Source organism: Cherax quadricarinatus, chromosome 96, assembly GCF_038502225.1.
Source record: "Cherax quadricarinatus isolate ZL_2023a chromosome 96, ASM3850222v1, whole genome shotgun sequence".
NCBI classification, from domain to species: Eukaryota; Metazoa; Arthropoda; class Malacostraca; order Decapoda; family Parastacidae; genus Cherax; species Cherax quadricarinatus.
Genome location: NC_091387.1, coordinates 9,281,777 through 9,303,787, shown reverse-complemented (window position 1 = coordinate 9,303,787; position 22,011 = coordinate 9,281,777). Strand labels below are relative to the sequence as shown.

The 22,011-nt window shown below is 40.1% G+C and overlaps 1 protein-coding gene across 2 annotated transcripts in view; it reads left to right on the top strand.

Moving 5' to 3' along the window:
- The window catches only part of LOC128701709 (oxysterol-binding protein-related protein 3), a 347,084-nt gene that overhangs the window by 65,745 nt on the left and 259,328 nt on the right, over positions 1 to 22,011 (top strand). For both annotated transcript variants that reach the window (XM_053795571.2, XM_053795569.2), the window contains exons 5-8: positions 2,053 to 2,220; positions 5,482 to 5,620; positions 18,488 to 18,607; positions 21,111 to 21,247. In XM_053795571.2, the coding sequence (XP_053651546.2) occupies positions 2,053 to 2,220; positions 5,482 to 5,620; positions 18,488 to 18,607; positions 21,111 to 21,247 (564 nt within the window). The remainder of the gene's footprint in view (positions 1 to 2,052; positions 2,221 to 5,481; positions 5,621 to 18,487; positions 18,608 to 21,110; positions 21,248 to 22,011) is intronic.

Genomic DNA, 22,011 nt, shown 5'->3' with positions numbered 1-22,011 from the left:
TTAAACAACCCAGTTTTATAAAGTTTTTCTTCTTCTCTTTTTTAGTAAATGTATACAGGAGAAGGGGTTACTAGCCCATTGCTCCCGGCATTTTAGTCACCTCATACGACACGCATGACTTACGGAGGAAAGATTCTTTTCCACTTCCCCATGGACAATAGAAGAAATAAAAAAGAACAAGAGCTATTTAGAATAAGGAGAAAAACCTAGATGTATGTATATATATATATGCATGTGCGTGTCTGTGAAGTGTGACCAAAGTGTAAGTAGGAGTAGCAAGATATCCCTGTTATCTTAGCGTGTTTATGAGACAGAAAAAGAAAACCAGCAATCCTACCATCATGCAAAACAGTTACAGGTTTTTGTTTCACAGTCATCTGGCAGGACGGTAGTACTTCCCTGGGTGGTTGCTGTCTACCAACCTACTACATATTTTCATATATAACAAAAAAAATGTAGATAAAAGTTTTTTTACATGTTTTCCAATGTAAAACAAAAAAGATCTACATTTTTTTTACATACTTTCAGATGTTGAAAAAACGTATATATACATTTGGACCATTTAAGGGTTAACTTGTCAATAGCTTGTCAGTAAAGTTAGGGATCCTTAATCTAACCTTGTCAAATCCTGTGTAAAAAAAAAAAAAGTGAATATAGGAAAAACTAAGGTGATGGGGATAAAAAATTAGGTGATGAAACATTGGATATCAGATTGGAGGGAGAGAGTATGGAGGAGGTGAATGTGTTCAGATATTTAGGAGTGGATGTGTCAGCAGATGGGTCTATGAAAGATGAGGTGAATCATAGAATTGATGAAGGGAAAAGGGTGAGCGGTGCACTTAGGAATCTGTGAAGACAAAGAACTTTGTCCTTGGATGCAAAGCTAGGAATTTATGTGAGCATATAGTTAAACCAGTGCTCTTGCATGCATGTGAAACTTTGGTGGTGAATGTTGCAACAGGGAGAAGGCTGGAGGCAGTGGAGATGTCATGTCTGAGGGCAATGTGTGGTGTGAATATAATGCAGAGGATTCGTAGTTTAGAAATTAGGAGGAGGTGCGGGATTACCAAAACTATTATCCAGAGGGCTGGATAATAGTTTTGGTGGTTCGGACATGTAGAGAGGGTGGAACAAAATAGAATGACTTTGGGAGTGTATAAATCTGCAGTGGAGGGAAGGCGGGGTAGGGGTCAGCCTAGGAAAGGTTGGAGGGAGGGGGGTAAAGGAGGTTTAGTGTGTGAGGGGCTTGGACTTCCAGCGGGCATGCGTGAGCGTGTTAGAAGCAAATGGAGACAAATGGTTTTTAGGATTTGATGTGCTGTTGAAGTGTGAGCAAGGTAACATTTATGAAGGGAGTCAGGGAAACTGGCAGGCCGGACTAGAGTCTTGAAGATGGGAAGTACAGTGTCAGTATGCTGAAGGAGGGGCATTAATGTTGCAGTTTTATAACTGTAGTGCAAGCGTGCCTCTGGCAAGACGGTGATAGGGTGAATGATGAAAGTTTTTCTTTTTTGGGCCACCCTTCCTTGGTGGGAGAAGGCCGATGTGTTAATAAATTTTTTTTTTTTAACTATTTAGAGGACTTCTATGGAATGTATCTTTTGTGAATGACTGAATTTTATTTTTTAACATCAGCTATCTCTCAGCAGCCTTGGTCACAGACCAGTCTGTGGAGGCATTGACCCCTGAAACCCCTGTCCAGGTATACTTCCACTCTGAAGTATACTTCAGGTATACTTCTGAGTTCATTTATTGTGCTTGCCACCTCCAGGACTCAAGTCTGGAACCAGTTCACTCGCACTCCAACAGCATATCGGTTCATAAAAACCACCACTTGCTTCCACTCCTATCTAACATGCTCACACGCACTTGCTGAATGTCTAAACCCCCTCACTCTAACAGCATATCAAAACATAAGAACCATTTGTCTTCATTTAATAACAATAATAATTTGAGAAACTGCTTTTACATTTAGAAAATTCTGTATTTCATGTAAACTTATAAACTAGCTTGTCAGCATTTTTATTTTTTAATTTTTTTTTTTTTTGCCAGAGATATTTTGTGCTGGATAAGAGTATCCTGACTTATGCCAAGTCTGTAGCTGACTTGGTACGAGGGAAGATTCTCGGCAGGATGGACATTGGAATGTCTGTGATCTCGACGAAGGCTCGGCGGCGGCGCATTGACATTGATGCCGATACTCTCATTTTCCATCTCAAGGTAAACTGAAGCTATGATTAACCTAGAATTATGAATTGACTCTCATGAAATAGAGACGGTTGAAGACCACTAATTTTAAAACAGAGGCCAGAACCCTTTTGCAATAATTACTTTTTCAAATAAACTTTTCTAAAAACTCTGTGGATAAATTAAAAAATCATGTTAGTAAAGGATCAAAAAACTTTGGGTTTATACCATGGCTAACTTATTATTTTTTTTTATTAACACACTGGCCAATTCCCACCAAGGCAGGGTGGCCCGAAAAAGAAAAACTTTCGCCATCATTCACTCCATCACTGTCTTGAAAGAAAGGGTATTTTACACTACAGTTTTTAAACTGCAACATTAACACCCCTCCTTCAGAGTGCAGGCACTGTACTTCCCATCTCCAGGACTCAAGTCTGGCCTGCTGGTTTCCCTGAATTCCTTCATAAATGTTACTTTGCTCACACTCCAACAGCACGTCAATTATTAAAAACAATGCGTCTCCATTCACTCCTATCAAACACGCTCATGCATGCCCGCTGGAAGTCCAAACCCCTCGCACACAAAACCTCCTTTACCCCCTCCCTCAACCTTTCCTAGGCTGACCCCTACCCCGCCTTCCTTCCACTACAGACTGATACACTTTTGAAGTCATTCTGTTTCGCTCCATTCTCTCTACATGTCCGAACTACCTCAACAACCCTTCCTCAGCCCTCTGGACAGCAGTTTTGGCAATCCCGCACCTCCTCCTAACTTCCAAACTACGAATTCTCTGCATTATATTCACACCACACATTGCCCTCAGACATGACATCTCCACTGCCTCCAGCCTTCTCCTCGCTGCAACATTCATCACCCATGCTTCACACCCATATAAGAGCGTTGGTAAAACTATACTCTCATACATTCCCCTCTTTGCCTCCAAGGACAAAATTCTTTGTCTCCACAGATTCCTAAGTGCACTGCTCACCCTTTTCCCCTTATCAATTCTGTGATTCACCTCATCTTTCATAGACCCATCCGCTGACACGTCCACTCCCAAATATCTGAATACATTCACCTCCTCCATACTCTCTCCCTCCAATCTGATATTCAATCTTTCATCACCTAATCTTTTTTGTCATCTGCAGCACATCCACGCACATTCAAGCATCCCAGTTTTATAAAGTTTTTCTTCTTCTCTTTTTTAGTAAATGTCTACAGGAGAAGGGGTTACTAGCCCATCGCTCCCGGCATTTTAGTCGCCTCATACGACACACATGGCTTACGAAGGAAAGATTCTTTTCCACTTCCTCATGGACAATAGAAGAAATAAAGAAGAACAAGAGCTATTTAGTAAAAGGAGAAAAACCTAGATGTATGTATATATATATGCATGTGCGTGTCTGTAAAGTGTGACCAAAGTGTAAATAGGAGTAGCAAGATATCCCTGTTATCTAGCATGTTTATGAGACAGAAAAAGACACCAGCAATCCTACCATCATGCAAAACAGTTACAGGTTTCTGTTTCACAGTCATCTGGCAGGACGGTAGTACTTCTCTGGGTGGTAGCTGTCTACCAACCTACTACCTACCTAACTTACATATCTTAATACAGTATAATGGCTCATAACAACAACTGACTTTGATTTGGTAACATTGAGTTTTTTTTTAACACTTAATACATTTTGACTTGGTGACAGCATGTAACATATAAATTGACTAATTTTTTTTTTTTTAATTCAGTGACTGTCTTCTTAGGCAGAGTGATCCAAAGAAGAAAACACATTCACCAACATTAACTTAAATTGCCATCTTTCCAAAATTATGCTGACAGCACAGTCAGATTACCATTCCAGCTGCCACATCCCTGCCCCTCCTTCACTGTGTAGGCATTGTACTTCCCACCTTCAGGACTTGTCTGGCTGACCAGTTTCCCCTGAATCTCTTCATCAAAGTTAACCTATTCACACTTCAAAAACATTTGTCTCTATTCACTTTTATCGAAAATACTCTCACAAAACCTGCTGGATGCTCAAGCCCCTAGGACTCAAAACCTCTTGTACCTCCTCCCTTGAGCCATTCTTGGGATGAGTCCTTTCTCTTCCGGCCATCCCAGATAAAGACACTCTTCAGCAGCCTATCCCTGTCCTTCGTCTACATGGCCAGACCACGTCAACAATGCCTCCTCGGTTCTCTGAATTGTATCTTAAGTCACCTTGCATCACCTATTAACTTCTACACTCCTAATTCTCTGCGTGATATACACAACACACAATACTATGAATCATAACATCTCTGCTGCTTCCAGCCTTCTCTTCACTGCAACATTTAAAACCTAAGACTCACACCCGTGTAAAGGGTTTGGCACCACTAGATGGGTATATTTCCTCTTTTGCGTCCTTAGATAAATATGTTTTTTTCCACAGGTTCTTAAACACACCACCCATCCCTGGTTCACCTTATTTTTCATAGAACCATCTGCTAACATGTCCACTCTCAACATGACTCACGAAATCATAATGACACGATTGCAAACAAACCATACCACGGGCGGGATTTGAACCCACGGTCAGTCTCAAAACTCCAGACCGTCGCGTTAGCCACTGGACCAGCTAGCCACAATAAGATTCGTCCAACTAGGTATATTTCTACACCATAGGATGGTTAGCATAGGCCACCACTGTGACCACAAATGCAAGTTTTTACAGACGAATCTCCAGCTAGCGTGCCCGTGACGAATTCTAGCTCAAGTCCCCTCACTGCCATCAACAAACTTGCATTTGTGGTCACAGTGGTGCCTATGCTAACCTTCCTATGGTGTAGAAATATACCTAGTTGGACGAATCTTATTGTGGCCATCTGGTCCAGTGGCTAACGCAACGGTCTGGAGTTTTGAGACTCTGACCGTGGGTTCAAATCCCGCCCGTGGTATGGTTTATGTCCACTCTCATTTATCTAAATGCATCTGTTTCTGCCATACTCGTTTTCCCTAATCTGATTTCAAGCAAATATTGTAAAGATTTTTTGTTGCCCTCATCACCTTGCTCTTTTTCTATGTTCACTTTTTTAAATATTTTTATGAAATTGTTTGTGATTAAGACAAATACAGAGATCTTGAATAACAAAAAAAAAAGGGGACCAATACCGTGACTGGAACAATACATAAATAACCCAAGTCGGACCAAAATGCCATTTTAAGCTCCTCTTATCTATGTGCGGGTTATTTGTGTACAGAGATCTTGCTTGGTCATAATTCAGGAAGCTCCTAATACGTACCTGATTTTTTCTTTTCAGTGTAAATCACGAGAGGTATATCTGCAGTGGGTTGAGCAGCTTAAACAACATCGACTCCACAAGCAACATCAAATACTGTACAGTAAAGACCAGACTAAGCTTACATCACCCACCTCACCCTCTGATGACTCACCTACAGGTCAGTAAAGGCCAGACTAAGCTTACATCACCCACCTCACCCTCTGATGACTCACCTACAGGTCAGTAAAGACCAGACTAAGCTTACATCACCCACCTCACCCTCTGATGACTCACCTACAGGTCAGTAAAGGCCAGACTAAGCTTACATCACCCACCTCACCCTCTGATGACTCACCTACAGGTCAGTAAAGGCCAGACTAAGCTTACATGACCAACAGGTCATTTTTTTTCTTTTCAACAAACCAGTCATATCCCACCAAGGTAGGATGACCCAAAAAGAAAAGCAAAAGTTTTTCTTTTTAAATTTAGTAATTTATACAGGAGAAGGGGTTACTAGCCCCTTGCTCCCAGTATTATAGTCGCCTCTTACAACATGCATGCTTATGGAGGAATAATTCTGTTGCACTTTCCCATGGAGATAAGAGAAGATAAAGAACAGGAACCTTCAAAACTAGGGACACCAAGCCCATGATGATTCTCTTCAAATCGCTTGTGCTCTTTAGGCTGGAATACTGCTGTACACTAACGGCCCCCTTCAAGGCTGGCGACATTGCAGACCTGGAGAGTGTACAAAGAACTTTCATGGCACACAAGTTCAATAAGGCACCTAAACTACTGGGAATGGTTGAAGGTCCTTGATCTGTATTCCCTCGAATGCAGGAGGCAGAGATACATGATAATATACACTTGGAAGGTCTTGGAGGGATTGGTACCAAACCAGCTCACGAAAATCACTCCCTATGAAAGCAAAAAACTCGGCTGGAGATGCAACATTCCCCCGATGAAAAGCAGGGGCGCCACGAGTACACTGAGAGACAAGACAATAAATGTCAGGGGCCCAAGACTGTTCAGTTGCCTCCCAGCATACATAAGGGGGATTTCCAATAGACCCCTGGCTGTCTTCAAGAAGGCGTTGGACAGGCACCTAAAGTCAGTACCTGACCAACTGGGCTGTAGTTCATACATCAGCTTGCATGCGGCCAGCAGTAACAGCCTGGTTGATCAGACACTGATCCACCATGAGGCCTGGTCTCAGACCGGGCTGTGGGGGAGTTGACCCCCGAAACCCTCTCAGTGTAAACTATTAAGAAAATAAAAGAAAACCCAGATGGGTATGTATATGTATGTCTTCTTTCTTTCAACACACCGGCCGTATCCCACTGAGGTGGGGTGGCCCAAAAGGAAAAACAAAAGTTTCTCCTTTTACATTTAGTAATATATACAGGAGAAGAGGTTACTAGCCCCTTGCTCCCGGCATTTTAGTCGCCTCTTACAACACGCATGGCTTACGGAGGAAGAATTCTGTTCCACTTCCCCATGGAGATAAGAGGAAATAAACAAGAATAAGAACTAGAAAGAAAATAGAAGAAAACCCAGAGGGGTGTGTATATATGTGCTTGTACATGTATGTGTAGTGTGACCTAAGTGTAAGCAGAAGTAGCAAGACGTACCTGAAATCTTGCATGTTCATGAGACAGAAAAAAGGACGCCAGCAATCCTACCATCATGTAAAACAATTACAGGCTTTCGTTTTACACTCACTTGGCAGGACGGTAGTACCTCCCTGGGTGGTTGCTGTCTACCAACCTACTACCTATATATATACATATATATATACATATATATATATATATATATATATATATAGATATATATATATATATATATATATATATATATATATATATATATATATATATATATATATATTATATATATATATATATATATATATATATATATATATATATATATATATATATATATATATATATATATATATATATATATATATATATATATATATATATATGCATGCATGCATGCAGCTATTGGAGGATAGATGGGCTAATGAGAGCATAGGCAATGGGGTCGAAGAGGTATGGGGTAGGTTTAAAAATGTAGTGTTAGAGTGTTCAGCAGAAGTTTGTGGTTACAGGAAAGTGGGTGCAGGAGGGAAGAGGAGCGATTGGTGGAATGATGATGTAAAGAGAGTAGTAAGGGAGAAAAAGTTAGCATATGAGAAGTTTTTACAAAGTAGAAGTGATGCAAGGAGGGAAGAGTATATGGAGAAAAAGAGAGAGGTTAAGAGAGTGGTGAAGCAATGTAAAAAGAGAGCAAATGAGAGAGTGGGTGAGATGTTATCAACAAATTTTGTTGAAAATAAGAAAAAGTTTTGGAGTGAGATTAACAAGTTAAGAAAGCCTAGAGAACAAATGGATTTGTCAGTTAAAAATAGGAGAGGAGAGTTATTAAATGGAGAGTTAGAGGTATTGGGAAGATGGAGGGAATATTTTGAGGAATTGTTAAATGTTGATGAAGATAGGGAAGCTGTGATTTCGTGTATAGGGCAAGGAGGAATAACATCTTGTAGGAGTGAGGAAGAGCCAGTTGTGAGTGTGGGGGAAGTTCGTGAGGCAGTAGGTAAAATGAAAGGGGGTAAGGCAGCTGGGATTGATGGGATAAAGATAGAAATGTTAAAAGCAGGTGGGGATATAGTTTTGGAGTGGTTGGTGCAATTATTTAATAAATGTATAGAAGAGGGTAAGGTACCTAGGGATTGGCAGAGAGCATGCATAGTTCCTTTGTATAAAGGCAAAGGGGATAAAAGAGAGTGCAAAAATTATAGGGGGATAAGTCTGTTGAGTATATCTGGTAAAGTGTATGGTAGAGTTATAATTGAAAGAATTAAGAGTAAGACGGAAAATAGGATAGCAGATGAACAAGGAGGCTTTAGGAAAGGTAGGGGGTGTGTGGACCAGGTGTTTACAGTGAAACATATAAGTGAACAGTATTTAGATAAGGCTAAAGAGGTCTTTGTGGCATTTATGGATTTGGAAAAGGCGTATGACAGGGTGGATAGGGGGGCAATGTGGCAGATGTTGCAAGTGTATGGTGTAGGAGGTAGGTTACTGAAAGCAGTGAAGAGTTTTTACGAGGATAGTGAGGCTCAAGTTAGAGTATGTAGGAAAGAGGGAAATTTTTTCCCAGTAAAAGTAGGCCTTAGACAAGGATGTGTGATGTCACCGTGGTTGTTTAATATATTTATAGATGGGGTTGTAAGAGAAGTAAATGCGAGGGTCTTGGCAAGAGGCGTGGAGTTAAAAGATAAAGAATCACACACAAAGTGGGAGTTGTCACAGCTGCTCTTTGCTGATGACACTGTGCTCTTGGGAGATTCTGAAGAGAAGTTGCAGAGATTGGTGGATGAATTTGGTAGGGTGTGCAAAAGAAGAAAATTAAAGGTGAATACAGGAAAGAGTAAGGTTATGAGGATAACAAAAAGATTAGGTGATGAAAGATTGAATATCAGATTGGAGGGAGAGAGTATGGAGGAGGTGAACGTATTCAGATATTTGGGAGTGGACGTGTCTGCAGATGGGTCTATGAAAGATGAGGTGAATCATAGAATTGATGAGGGAAAAAGAGTGAGTGGTGCACTTCGGAGTCTGTGGAGACAAAGAACTTTGTCCTTGGAGGCAAAGAGGGGAATGTATGAGAGTATAGTTTTACAATGCTCTTATATGGGTGTGAAGCATGGGTGATGAATGTTGCAGCGAGGAGAAGGCTGGAGGCAGTGGAGATGTCATGTCTGAGGGCAATGTGTGGTGTGAATATAATGCAGAGAATTCGTAGTTTGGAAGTTAGGAGGAGGTGCGGGATTACCAAAACTGTTGTCCACAGGGCTGAGGAAGGGTTGTTGAGGTGGTTCGGACATGTAGAGAGAATGGAGCGAAACAGAATGACTTCAAGAGTGTATCAGTCTGTAGTGGAAGGAAGGCGGGGTAGGGGTCGGCCTAGGAAAGGTTGGAGGGAGGGGGTAAAGGAGGTTTTGTGTGCGAGGGGCTTGGACTTCCAGCAGGCATGCGTGAGCGTGTTTGATAGGAGTGAATGGAGACAAATGGTTTTTAATACTTGACGTGCTGTTGGAGTGTGAGCAAAGTAACATTTATGAAGGGATTCAGGGAAACCGGCAGGCCAGACTTGAGTCCTGGAGATGGGAAGTACAGTGCCTGCACTCTGAAGGAGGGGTGTTAATGTTGCAGTTTAAAAACTGTAGTGTAAAGCACCCTTCTGGCAAGACAGTGATGGAGTGAATGATGGTGAAAGTTTTTCTTTTTCGGGCCACCCTGCCTTGGTGGGAATCGGCCAGTGTGATAATAAAAAAATAAAAAAATAATGCATGTACGTATATGCATGTGTAGTGGGACCTAAGTGTAAATGAAAGTAGCAAGATACCTGTTATCCTGCATGTTCATAAGACAGAAAAAAGACCCTAGCAATCCTACCATCATGTAAAACAAGTACAGTAGAACCCCGAGTTTCAGACTTTCTTCGTTCCAGAAGGCTGTTCGAGTGCCGTTACCGAATGAATTTATTCCCATAAGGAATAACGTACATTAGATTAGTTCATTTCAGACCCCCAAAAATACACTTACAAAAGCGCTTACAATAATGCACTTAGATAATTGGTCGAGTTGGGAGCTGTTCGAAACTCGGGGTTCCACTGGGCAGTTGCTGTCTACCAACCCACTACCCAGGATACTCTAAATATATTGATTTAATAAAAGAATGACTGGAAAATAAGAAATTTTATTAATAAGTTAAATATTCAGTGCTTCTTAAACTCTCTTCAGGTCCTGATAAAGTGGAACTCTGGTGTTACCAAATTCTCATTTACCTTATACATACGTGCTGTGGCATCTTGGGAAGTCTACCTCAAATGTTTCATCTTATTCCTTTTCTGAACCCCCATAAGATCTACATACAGGAGGGTCCCGCTTATACAGCGGGTTAGGTTCCGGGCTACAGCTGTACAGTAAAAACCACTGTAAAGTGAATCATAGCCTTTTTTCACTTGCAAATGCAAGTAATAACATGTTTACACTATCGTATATTAAGTGAACAATATAGCTAGGCCAATAAAAAATGCATATACAGCTCACACATTACTTACCATAAAATATTTTTGTCCCTAGTTTATAGTGAGTGGTAAATATATTTATTGTAGGACGTCTGAATAAACGAAGAATGCCTATAATTGAAAACCACTGTAAAGTGGGGGCCTCCCTGTGCTCAGTAATGCCTTTTCCTTGTAATGATTGATTCTGGATGAGGCTTTCAGAATGCTTTGGAATCCAGTTGATACCCTCGGTAGTGTCAACACATTGCTCATGCCTCTATTCCTCTACCCACAGAGGTCCTTTGATGGAATTCAAGACTTGACAGCCCCTACTGCTCTTTGAGATTCTTTTGTGTATGAACATTCACAAACATTTTTTTTTTATATCTTTTGTCTGTCTTGCTTACTTGCTGTTGGGTTGGACGGCTTGGCTTCTTAGTCAGGTTTTCTGTACCCCTCTATCTGTGGCTGCAGTGGTTGAGTCTCGACTCCTGACCCTCCCTCTCAACTTGTCACTCACTAGATTCACTCTCTCCTAGCCTAGTGGGCTCTGTCATACCTGCTCTTGAAACTGTATATGGAGCCTGCCTCCACCACTTCATCATTGAGATCATTCCACTTCCCGACTACTCAGAGACTAAAAATACTTCCTGACATCCATGTGGCCCATCTGTTCTTAAACTTCCAGCTGTGCCCTCGAGTACCTGTTTCTTGCCTCTTAAACAGCCTGTCCCGATTTAACCTATCAATTCTCTGGGTACTTGGTATGTTTAGTGTTTAACTTGATTATATATGTTTTTTATTTGTGTATTGTTATGTCTTCCATAGTTCTTATGTAGTTCAGTGTTAGATTCACTTGACTCAGCATCTCCTCATTGGTGGTGGGACAAAATTTGCTGTTGAATCTGTGCTGAGTATTGTTTATGAAACCACATCTCTCCAGGTGTTCTGTCAATCTTCAGATAATTTTCTCCATTACTTTGTATGGTATGCATGTTTGAGAAACTGGTCTGTAATTCACTGCTTCCTGTCTTTCTCCTCTCTTAAATATAGGGACTATCTTTGTTGTCTTCTGGATCTCTGGCAGCTGTCTAGGATTCATTGATTAATTGTAGATCATAACTAGTGGTTGAGTCAGTGCTTCTGCTTTCCCTTGTTAGGTCCCAAAGTCTTTGATGTATCCAGGTCCATCAAATAAATAATAATAATTTTTTCTTCAAGTACAATGTCTACAGGCCTAGCTGACATCAGTGACATAATACTACATAGAAAGCCCTATCTTATATACAGCATTTAGGGCAAATTAGGTCAGTTTTGTCCCCAGGATGCTACCCACACCAGTTGACTAACACGTATCTATTGTTAAGTGAACAGGGACAGCAGGTGACTTTAGGAAATATGTCTTAATGTTTTCACCCTTGCCAGGAGCCGAACCATGTACCTCAGTGTGAGAGTTGAGTGTGGATGGCATCCTGTACCTGTCAGTGCACCCTGTTCCCTAGTCTTTCAGGTATTGCCCATTTCCACTGAGATGACCTTGTCAAGTCAATACTTCACAGACGTCCTTGTCGCTGTTCGTGAGCTCTCCTTCCTTCTTCAGTCTAATTACCTGACCCTTTACTCTTTTTTTTCCCTTTATGTTGTGAACAGCCCCTCATTTGGGGAACCTGGTTGTCAGGCTATATACCTGACATTAAATAGCCTCAAATGGCTACTGCCTACATTCAAGGGTTTGGTGCCCTTCAAGAGGGCATAGGCCTTGGCCCCTTTGCCACTCCGGGTGCTCTAGCACTTGCTGCCTATAAACTGAGGTCATTAATTTTTCTGGGCCCCATAGTTGCTCTTGGGCAGGGCCCCAGCTGCTTGTCTGTTCTGTGGACAGTTCTGTAGTCAGCAGCTATTCTGTTAAACAAGCAGCTAATAAGCCAGCCCCTTATTGAATACACAAATAACCTGCACATAAAAGTGAGGAGCTTAGGGCGATGTTTTGGTTTCAGCCCCTTATTTGAAGATGCTTACCACTGTCCCTTACTGCCATAGCCTCCCACATGTGGTGTCAACATGTGTTTAGGTGGCCTAATGAAACACCACTGCATCCCACTGACAAGATAAACGACTTCTTCTCAACCATAGGTTCTAATCTCGCCAATAAAATCCCACGCACCAATGCCCATGCCGGGGACTACCTAGATGGGAATTTCCCAAATTCCTTCTATCTTGCACCAACTGAGCCCATGGAAGTCACCGAGATTATAAAGTCACTTAAAAATAACTCAGGGAATCTGTCTCATGTCCCACCATTATTGTACAAGAGAGCGGCCCATGTCCTCTCGCATGCTATCTCATTACTTTTTAACAAGTCACTAGAAACTAGCACCTTCCCGAAACTACTCAAGACGGCAAGGGTTACACCAATACATAAAGGTGGTGACCCTACAGATTTAAACAACTATAGGCCAATATCAAACTTACCATTGCTATCCAAAATCTTTGAGAAACTCGTGCACAGGAGACTATATTCATTTATAACGGCACAAAACATACTCAACCCCTGCCAATTTGGATTCAGGAAAAATAAAAGCACTAATGATGCAATCATAAAAATGCTAGATCTGCTTTACACAGCATTGGAAAATAAGGAATATCCACTAGGAATTTTTATTGACCTAAGAAAAGCTTTTGACACAGTAGACCACGGCATTCTACTCCACAAACTTGACCATTATGGTATAAGAGGCCATGCGCTTGCATATTTCAAATCTTACCTTACTAATAGGTATCAGTATGTCACCATTAAAGACACAGCATCAACAACACAGCCACTTGATACTGGAGTTCCACAGGGAAGTGTCCTTGGTCCCCTGCTCTTCCTCGTATACATCAGTGATCTTCCAAACGTATCTCAACACCTGAACCCCATTCTCTTTGCTGACGACACGACTTATGTCATCTCTCACCCTAATCTTGCCACCCTCAACACCATTGTTAATGAGGAGCTGATCAAAATATCGACTTGGATGACAGCCAATAAACTTATGCTTAACACTGACAAAGCCTACTACATTATGTTTGGTAGCAGAGCAGGAGATGCGCAAATTTTACATTAAGATCGACAACACTCTAATTGCCAGGCATAATGAGGGCAAATTCCTAGGCCTATACCTCGACAACAACCTGAATTTCAGCACCCATATCCAACACATAACCAAAAAAGTATCCAAAACGGTTGGGAGCCTCTCCAAGATACAATACTACGTGCCGCAAACTGCCTTTCTCACACTATACCATTCACTTATATATCCATACCTCACCTATGCTATCTGTGCTTGGAGTTCAACTGCAGCAACACACCTGAAGCCAATAATAACCCAACAAAAAGCCGCAGTAAGAATAATCACTAAATCCCATCCTTGGCAACACCCCCCCCCACTCTTCATAGATCTAAACTTACTCCCTGTTCAGTACATCCACACTTACTACTGTGCAATCTACATCTACAGGACCTTAAATTCCAATATTAACCTTGACCTAAAACGCTTTCTTGATAGTTGCGACAGAACCCACAAGCACAACACCAGACACAAACATCTCTGACATTCCCCGTGTCTGACTAAACCTATACAAAAATTCAATGTATGTCAAAGGCCCTAAAATCTGGAACATCCTACCTGAAAATTCTAAAACTGCAGACACATTCATCACCTTCAAAACTACCATCAGAAAACATCTTATCTCCCTGATACACCCTGTCAACTAACTACACAAATACCACCTGGTGGTTAACACTTACACTCACTCACCCATTTGACCATAAACAGAAATATCAATTTCAATCTCAAAATAATGAATCTTAACTAGTCATAAGTTGGCCTGTGATACTCCAATACTGAAACTATGTATAGTACCAAAACAAAAGCATTCACATTGTTAAACTCACAAACTAGTATTTAGTCACTTAGCCATAATACCAACTAACCTCATAATTTTGTAATATTTTAAACTTAAGATTTAATTTAAGTCTGCCCGAAATGCCTAGCCATGCTAGGTGTTCTAGTGGTACACTCTGTAATTATTATTTTACTACATGTAAACCACACAATAACCAAATTCTGTAAACTCAGCATTGTAATCCTTATGGAGAATAAATTTTGAATTTGAATTTGAATTTTACAGCCTCCATGTTTTCAGGAGCCCTGTTCATGTCATTTGTCATTCTTTCCTATACCAGCTGGAGTCTTTCTCCACAGAACCTCTTATAATTTGTGAGTCAGCTTACTGTACACCAGATGGCATGGAAATTCCTAGATTCGGTTCTCTCCATTATTAACCCTTTCAGGGTCCAAGGCCCAAATCTGGAGTCACGCACCAGTGTCCAAGAATTTTCAAAAAAAAAATTTGTTATTTTTTCTTATGAAATCGTAGAGAATCTTTTTGTGAAGGTAATAAAACAAAAAGTACGAAATTTGGTGGAAAATTGACGAAATTATGCTCTTGCGAATTTTGATGTGTCAGCGATATTTACGAATCGGCAATTTTGCCGACTTTGACTCCCATTTTAGGCCAATTACATTATTCCAGTCAACCAAATTCTTAGCTATTTCACTAGTATTACTTCTATTCTATCGATTGAGCACAAGAAATCGCCAAGTCAACTGTTTCAACTACAAAATAAAGTGATCGGAAATTGTTAATTTGGCCAATTTAACACAAAGTTCAAAATATTCCAATTTCAAAATAGGGTCCAGAATGAACAATGTAGGCATTCCTGGCACTAAACTAACATTTCCTCTGTTCATTAGTTATGTTTTGAGGCTTTACAAATAAATTCCATTTTGATTTTTTATTCACATAATGAATTTTTATTCACACCAAAAAATAGAAGATTTACTGTTATGCAATACTGTAATAATATTTGTGAATGTATATTAGACCCACCAGCTGACGTGTATTAGACGTGTGAGGTCGTTTGTTTACTCTTGAATATCGGCAAAAATTTAACATTTCTGCTACTTTGAGCTCAGTTTCAAGCCATTTCCAGTGCTAAAACCAATCAAAACCATCTCTATTTCTGTAATATGTCTTCCATTCTATCAAATGAGACCAAGAAATCGCAAATACAACTATAAAAAACATACGAAAAAACACTGCAAAGTTGCTGTTTTAATCGAAAAATCATGATTTCATTTTTTTTCTCTCATTATACACAGTGTGCTGCAGGATCTGTTTTATGTGGTGCACACATACCACATAGATGTATTCTCTCATATCTAGGCCCAAATGTACCACTCACAGTTTATCAGAGTGAGCTGAGCTCATGGCGTAGATCTACGGTTTGGACCCTGAACGTAAAGCCGTAGATCTACGGGACGGACCCTGAAAGGGTTAAGGATGTTAATGTTACAGTTTAAAAACTGTAGTGTAAAGCACCCTTCTGGCAAGACAGTGATGGAGTGAATGATGGTGAAAGTTTTTCTTTTTCGGGCCACCCTGCCTTGGTGGGAATCGGCCAGTGTGATAATAATAAAAAAAAAAAATTTTCTAACTTAGGTCTGAAATGTTTCACCATTGTCACTTGGCCTTCCTCTATTGCACTTGACCTTGATAACTGCATCAGGGTTACTTTTACTGTTCATTTGGAATCTGTGAAGTGGGAAAAGGCATGCCTCTCCTGAACCCATGACCCTAGATTTGTAATTGCCTCTGGCTGTTAAAGTTGGAATTGGTCTGCAGGAGTCGCTCCTTACTTGTTCAACCCAGGTGGATTGCTAAGAGGGTCCTCTGCAAGGTCTTTCATCATGTTACATTTCATTGTGGCTTCTGTAAGTTCTGCTTTCATCTTGACAGGCTGTATTACAATATTGATGTTATGCTCTTCGGCTTTCTGACCCCATGCTGAATATTCACACAGTCTTTGTACTGAGGGTGTGTGTGCGTGTGTGTGTGTGTTTACCTTGATCCTCTCAAGATGCCTTGATACCAGTGAGGGGCTGTTGATTTAGGGGTCTGGACTTTTCCTCCACTTTCCTGGCTCAAGTCTGATTGCTGCTAATTTTCTCAGGCACTAATTGACCTCAACAGGAGTGCTTTGCCATGATCAAATTAAAATTGTAAATCCACCTTGACATCATGGTTCCTGACTCTCTTTCTCTGTCAGCATGTGGCTGTCCATGTTGTGTTACTGATATTCCAAACTATAGGCTTCTTTGTCAACCACACCAATCTCTGCTTCTGTTAAAATCTCTGCCAGTCAATTGACACTTCCCATGCTATACACAACTCACACATAGGAGAGAGAAGCTTATGACAATGTGTGACTGTAAATGGTCTGAGTTGGACCAAAATATCATTGTAAGCTTCTCTTTCATATGTGCGGGTTATTTGTGTATTGTTCCAGTCATGGTATTGTGCCTTTTTGTTCTTTCCATGCTATTTCATGTCTGGATTAGGGCTTCAATAACCAAAGATCACCTTATCTGATCTACTTTAAATTTTAATACTGGTATGTTAATGTCAAATTAAGACCATCTGGCACCACTCCAAGCCATTTGTGAGAAGATACTAGTTGGAAGACTGTAGAATCAGCAGAAAGTGTGGCAAATGCCCTGAGGTATTTTCAAGTAAAACTTTAGTGTATCATTAAGCAGTAGGCCCCAGGTAAGAAGTCATTAATGTAAGATTTGCTGGGATTTTTAGCCTGGAGGATTAACCACCCATATAACCCAAGAAAGTCAGTGTGTCATAGAGAACTGTCTGTCTTATATTCATTATGGTCCTTCAGTCTTGTCCCCACAACAGTTAACCAACACCCTGGTACCTACCTACTGCTAAGTGAACAAGGACAACAGGTATAAGGAAGCACACCCAACATTTCCACCCGTACCGAGGATCGAAACACAGGCACTGAGTGTGTAAGGCGAAGTGTTGCCAACCAAGCCACAAGCTGGAGACTGCTGCACATCTGCAAGAGTTATAGCAATACAGGATAGATATGTCATCACATACTATAAACAACATACCATATTTCGTGGCTTATTAGACGCATTTTTTTTTTCATAAAATGTCTCCAAAAACCACCCTGCGTCCTATAAACTAAAGGTCAGTGACAGGAGCTGTAAGTTTGGGGTGGGCTCTAGCTCTCCCAGTTATGTCCGATGCCGAGCATTGAGACTAAAACAAGTCTTATAAGCCGCATAATACGGTATTAGGGGAGTAGAAAACTGGGGAAGAAGAAAAGAGGAGAGGACCAAGGATTAACCCTAGTGAAGCACCACATAACATGGAACATGTATTTGAAGTCACATCCCCAAGTATATTTCAAATTAACACCCTTAATGATCTGCAAAATGGGTTCCTTAATGCTGCTGAAGAGTTCTTGATCCAAGGAATTGTAACTACCTTTTAACATTGTTTATAACCATATTTAATAATTCAAACTCTATCTTCTCCTTTCAACAAATGGCCATATCCCACTAAGGCAGGGTGGCCCAAAAGGTAAAAAATGAAAGTCTCTCCTTTTAAATTTAGTAATGTATTCAGGAGAAGGGGTTGCTAGCCCCTTGCTTCGGCATTTTAGTCGCCTCTTACGACACACATGGCTTACCGAGGAAGGATTGTTCTCCACTTCTTCATGGAGAATATAAATAATTACTGCATGAAAATAATTCAGACTAGTTGAATTATGCTCGTAAATAAGATGTTTGCCTTCGTTCACAAAATGTAAATTTAAGAGTAGACTTGAATAATTAGATAAGTGGCATAGGATCTGTGAAACTTTGTTCCCAGATTTTTTTTTCTAGAAAGTGGCAAAAACATTTATTTTTCTGAATTTCTTGGAGGTTTGAAGCATAAATTCACTGTACCCTTCTGTATTTAATATTAAGAGATTATAGTGAGAAATATAAAGGTAATTTTCTGGAGAGAGATAGTACCAGTTGGTTACCAATAATAATTATTGCATTACAGATCCGCTTGTGCCAGGCAGTCGAAGTTCCTTACCCAGATCTCTACCTGGGTCACATTCTGGCACTATTGGTCGGGAAGGGAAGTCCAACACAGGGACCACATTGACCGGAGCTGCTGCAGGTATTTTTTATTTTTTTTTTTTCAACAAGTCGGCCGTCTCCCACCGAGGCAGGGTGACCCAAAAAAGAAAGAAAATCCCCAAAAAGAAAATACTTTCATCATCATTCAACACTTTCACCACACTCGCACATTATCACTGTTTTTGCAGAGGGGCTCAGAATACAACAGCTTAGAAGCATATACGTATAAAGATACACAACATATCCCTCCAAACTGCCAATATCCCAAACCCCTCCTTTAAAGTGCAGGCATTGTACTTCCCATTTCCAGGACTCAAGTCCGACTATAAGAAAATAACCGGTTTCCCTGAATCCCTTCACTAAATATTACCCTGCTCACACTCCAACAGATCGTCAGGTCCCAAGTACCATTCGTCTCCATTCACTCCTATCTAACATGCTCATGCACGCTTGCTGGAAGTCCAAGCCCCCTTGCTGCAGGTATATCACCCCTTAACAAAGTACAGTCCATAACACATTACAGTCCATAACACATCTGCTCTCCTTGATGCCTGGTACATTACCTCTTAACACAGTACAGTCCATAACACATCTACTGCTCTCCTTGATGCCTGGTACATTACCCCTTAATGGGTAATGTACCAGGCATCAAGGAGAGCAGATGTGTTATGGACCGTACTGTGTTAACAAAGTACAGTACAGTCCAGTCAGTCCAGTCAGTACAGTCCATAACATATCTGCTGCTCTCCTTGATGCTGGTGTGGGACTCTTGATCCAAGGAAGTGTACTTAACCTCCTCTTCCTTGGATTGAATTTGAATGCCTCTTATTTCCCAGGTCCCACATGACCTCTTATTTAGTGTTTCCTTCTGATAAAAAATAGAATAACCCTTCTATTTAATTACTGCTGTAAAACCAGCAGATAGCATCATTGTTGTTGGTTAATGTATATTGTATACAGTGGACCCCCGCATAACGATCACCTCCGAATGCGACCAATTATGTAAGCGTATTTATGTAAGTGCGTTTGTAAGTGTATGTTTGGGGATCTGAAATGGACTAATCTACTTCACAATATTCCTTATGGGAACAAATTCGGTCAGTACTGGCACCTGAACATACTTCTGGAGTGAAAAAATATCGTTAACCGGGGGTCCACTGTATATGATAATACTGTATATTCAGAGTCATCATTGAGCATACTTAAATACAAGACAATTGAGTGAATGATGGTGAATGCATTCTTTTTTTCTTTTTGGGTCACCCTATCTCGTTAGGTACAATACAATACAAGTTTGTTTTAACGTGATATATTGTTTATACAGTAATGAGTGTCACTTGGGAGCATGTTGAAGGCCCATAGTTATGCAAAGCATTTCAAGCAAGCTTAAGCCTAATTTAAAATTACAATGGTACATCATTGCACGTGATTATAAGAAATAATTAGTTGAATTATAGTCTAGTAAGTTTATAGGTACTATCTTTTTCATCACTTTTAAAGATAGCTCAAGTTTTTGACACTAAAGATTTTTGGAGAATAAATATTTAGAGTTGTTAGTGAATGTTATTTTAGTAATCACTGTATCTGAAGCAGTAATAAGTGCATCTTCAAGATGCTGGTGCAAGCCTCTTGAATCTGTCCCCCATTGCCCAGGTGTTGTGCAACCCCCTACAGGTCTGGTGCTTCCCACATGACTATAATAATATAGTACATATATAGCATAACTTGAACATACATAGAATCCATAAACTGGCATTCTGTATCAGAGTTGTCTTTCAGTTTAACCCTAGAGAGGTATACTTCTAGAAATATTTAACCCTAGAGAGGTATACTTCTAGAAATGCTTAACCCTAGAGAGGTATAGTTCTAGAAATATTTAACCCTAGAGAGGTATACTTCTAGAAATGCTTAACCCTAGAGAGGTATACTTCTAGAAATGCTTAACCCTAGAGAGGTATACTTCTAGAAATATTTAACCCTAGAGAGGTATACTTCTAGAAATATTTAACCCTAGAGAGGTATACTTCTAGAAATAGTCTCCATCTGTTATACCCTGGTATGCTCTTCCTGATGAGAATAAATATTAAAATATAATGATTGTAATCAGAATTTATTGTTGATACTGGAGGGAGGGGGTAAAGGAGATTTAGTGTGCAAGGGGCTTAGACACCCAGCAAGCATGTGTGATCATGTTAGGAGTGAGTGAAGTAAGTGGTTTTTATGACTTGATGTGCTGTTGGAGTGTGAGCAAGGTAACATTCATGAAGGGGTTCAGGGAAACTGGTGAGCTGGATGGGTACTCTTGGGTTTAAATTGGTACTTGGTTTAATACCTAAAACTGCTAGTAATGATAAAAACTGCTAGTAATAATTTAATATAGAGTAATTATTATAATAATGATAATTATTATAATAATGATAATTATTATAATAATGATAATTAAAAACACTGAAAAAATTCATGTTATCCCTTGCTGCAAAATATTATCCACAACATAACTGTTAACTAAGAGATACAATATCCCTTACAATTAATGTTGATAGGTGCTGGAACACTGCGATCATGGCTGATGGACAGCTCTGGGCTCGACCAACTAACTAAAGAAATCACCACAACGCAACACCACGTCCAGCAGTTGGCCCGTCTTCTTGACTCCATTGAACACCAAGACGATATTAGTGTTAGTATTCTTTATAGAATTATCATAGTTATCCCTTTTTTGTTTATATGCTGGTTATATTGTACAGTTGAACCTTGCAACCTGTGGGTTATCAGAAAAGACGCAGATATGGAAAACTTGAATAAGGGTTATACACCGTGTTAAAAAAAATAGACTGAGGACCAAGAGTAACCATGAAGGTGAGAAATGCAAATTATTGGTCCAGCTGTATTGTATATGAGTTAACTTTTATGTGATGACCCTATTTTTACCTGTAATTATGTGTGGCAGGTCCATCTGTAATGTGTATGAGTTACCTTTATGTGAGCTTGTTTCTTCTTGTGTCATACGAGTTGCTTTTATGTCATGACCCTGTTTCTACCCATAATTTTGTGATAGGTTGTTGGTTGGTATATGGCAACCATTCAGGGTGGTACTACTGTCTTGTTAACCCTTTCGGGGTTTCGGCCATACTAGTACGGCTTACGCGCCAGGGTTTTTGAAGTACTAGTACGCATAAATTCTAGTGCCCTCAAATCTAGCAAGAGAAAGCTGGTAGGCCTACATATGAAAGAATGGGTCTATGTGGTCAGTGTGCGCAGTATAAAAAAAATCCTGCAGCACACAGTGCGTAGTGAGAAAAAGAAAAACTTTGACCATGTTTTTGGTTTAAAACAGCGACTTTGCACTGTATTTTCGTATGGTATTTATGATAGTATTCTAGTTTTCCTGGTCTCATTGTATAGAATGGAAGACATATTACAGAAATGTAGATGATTTTGACT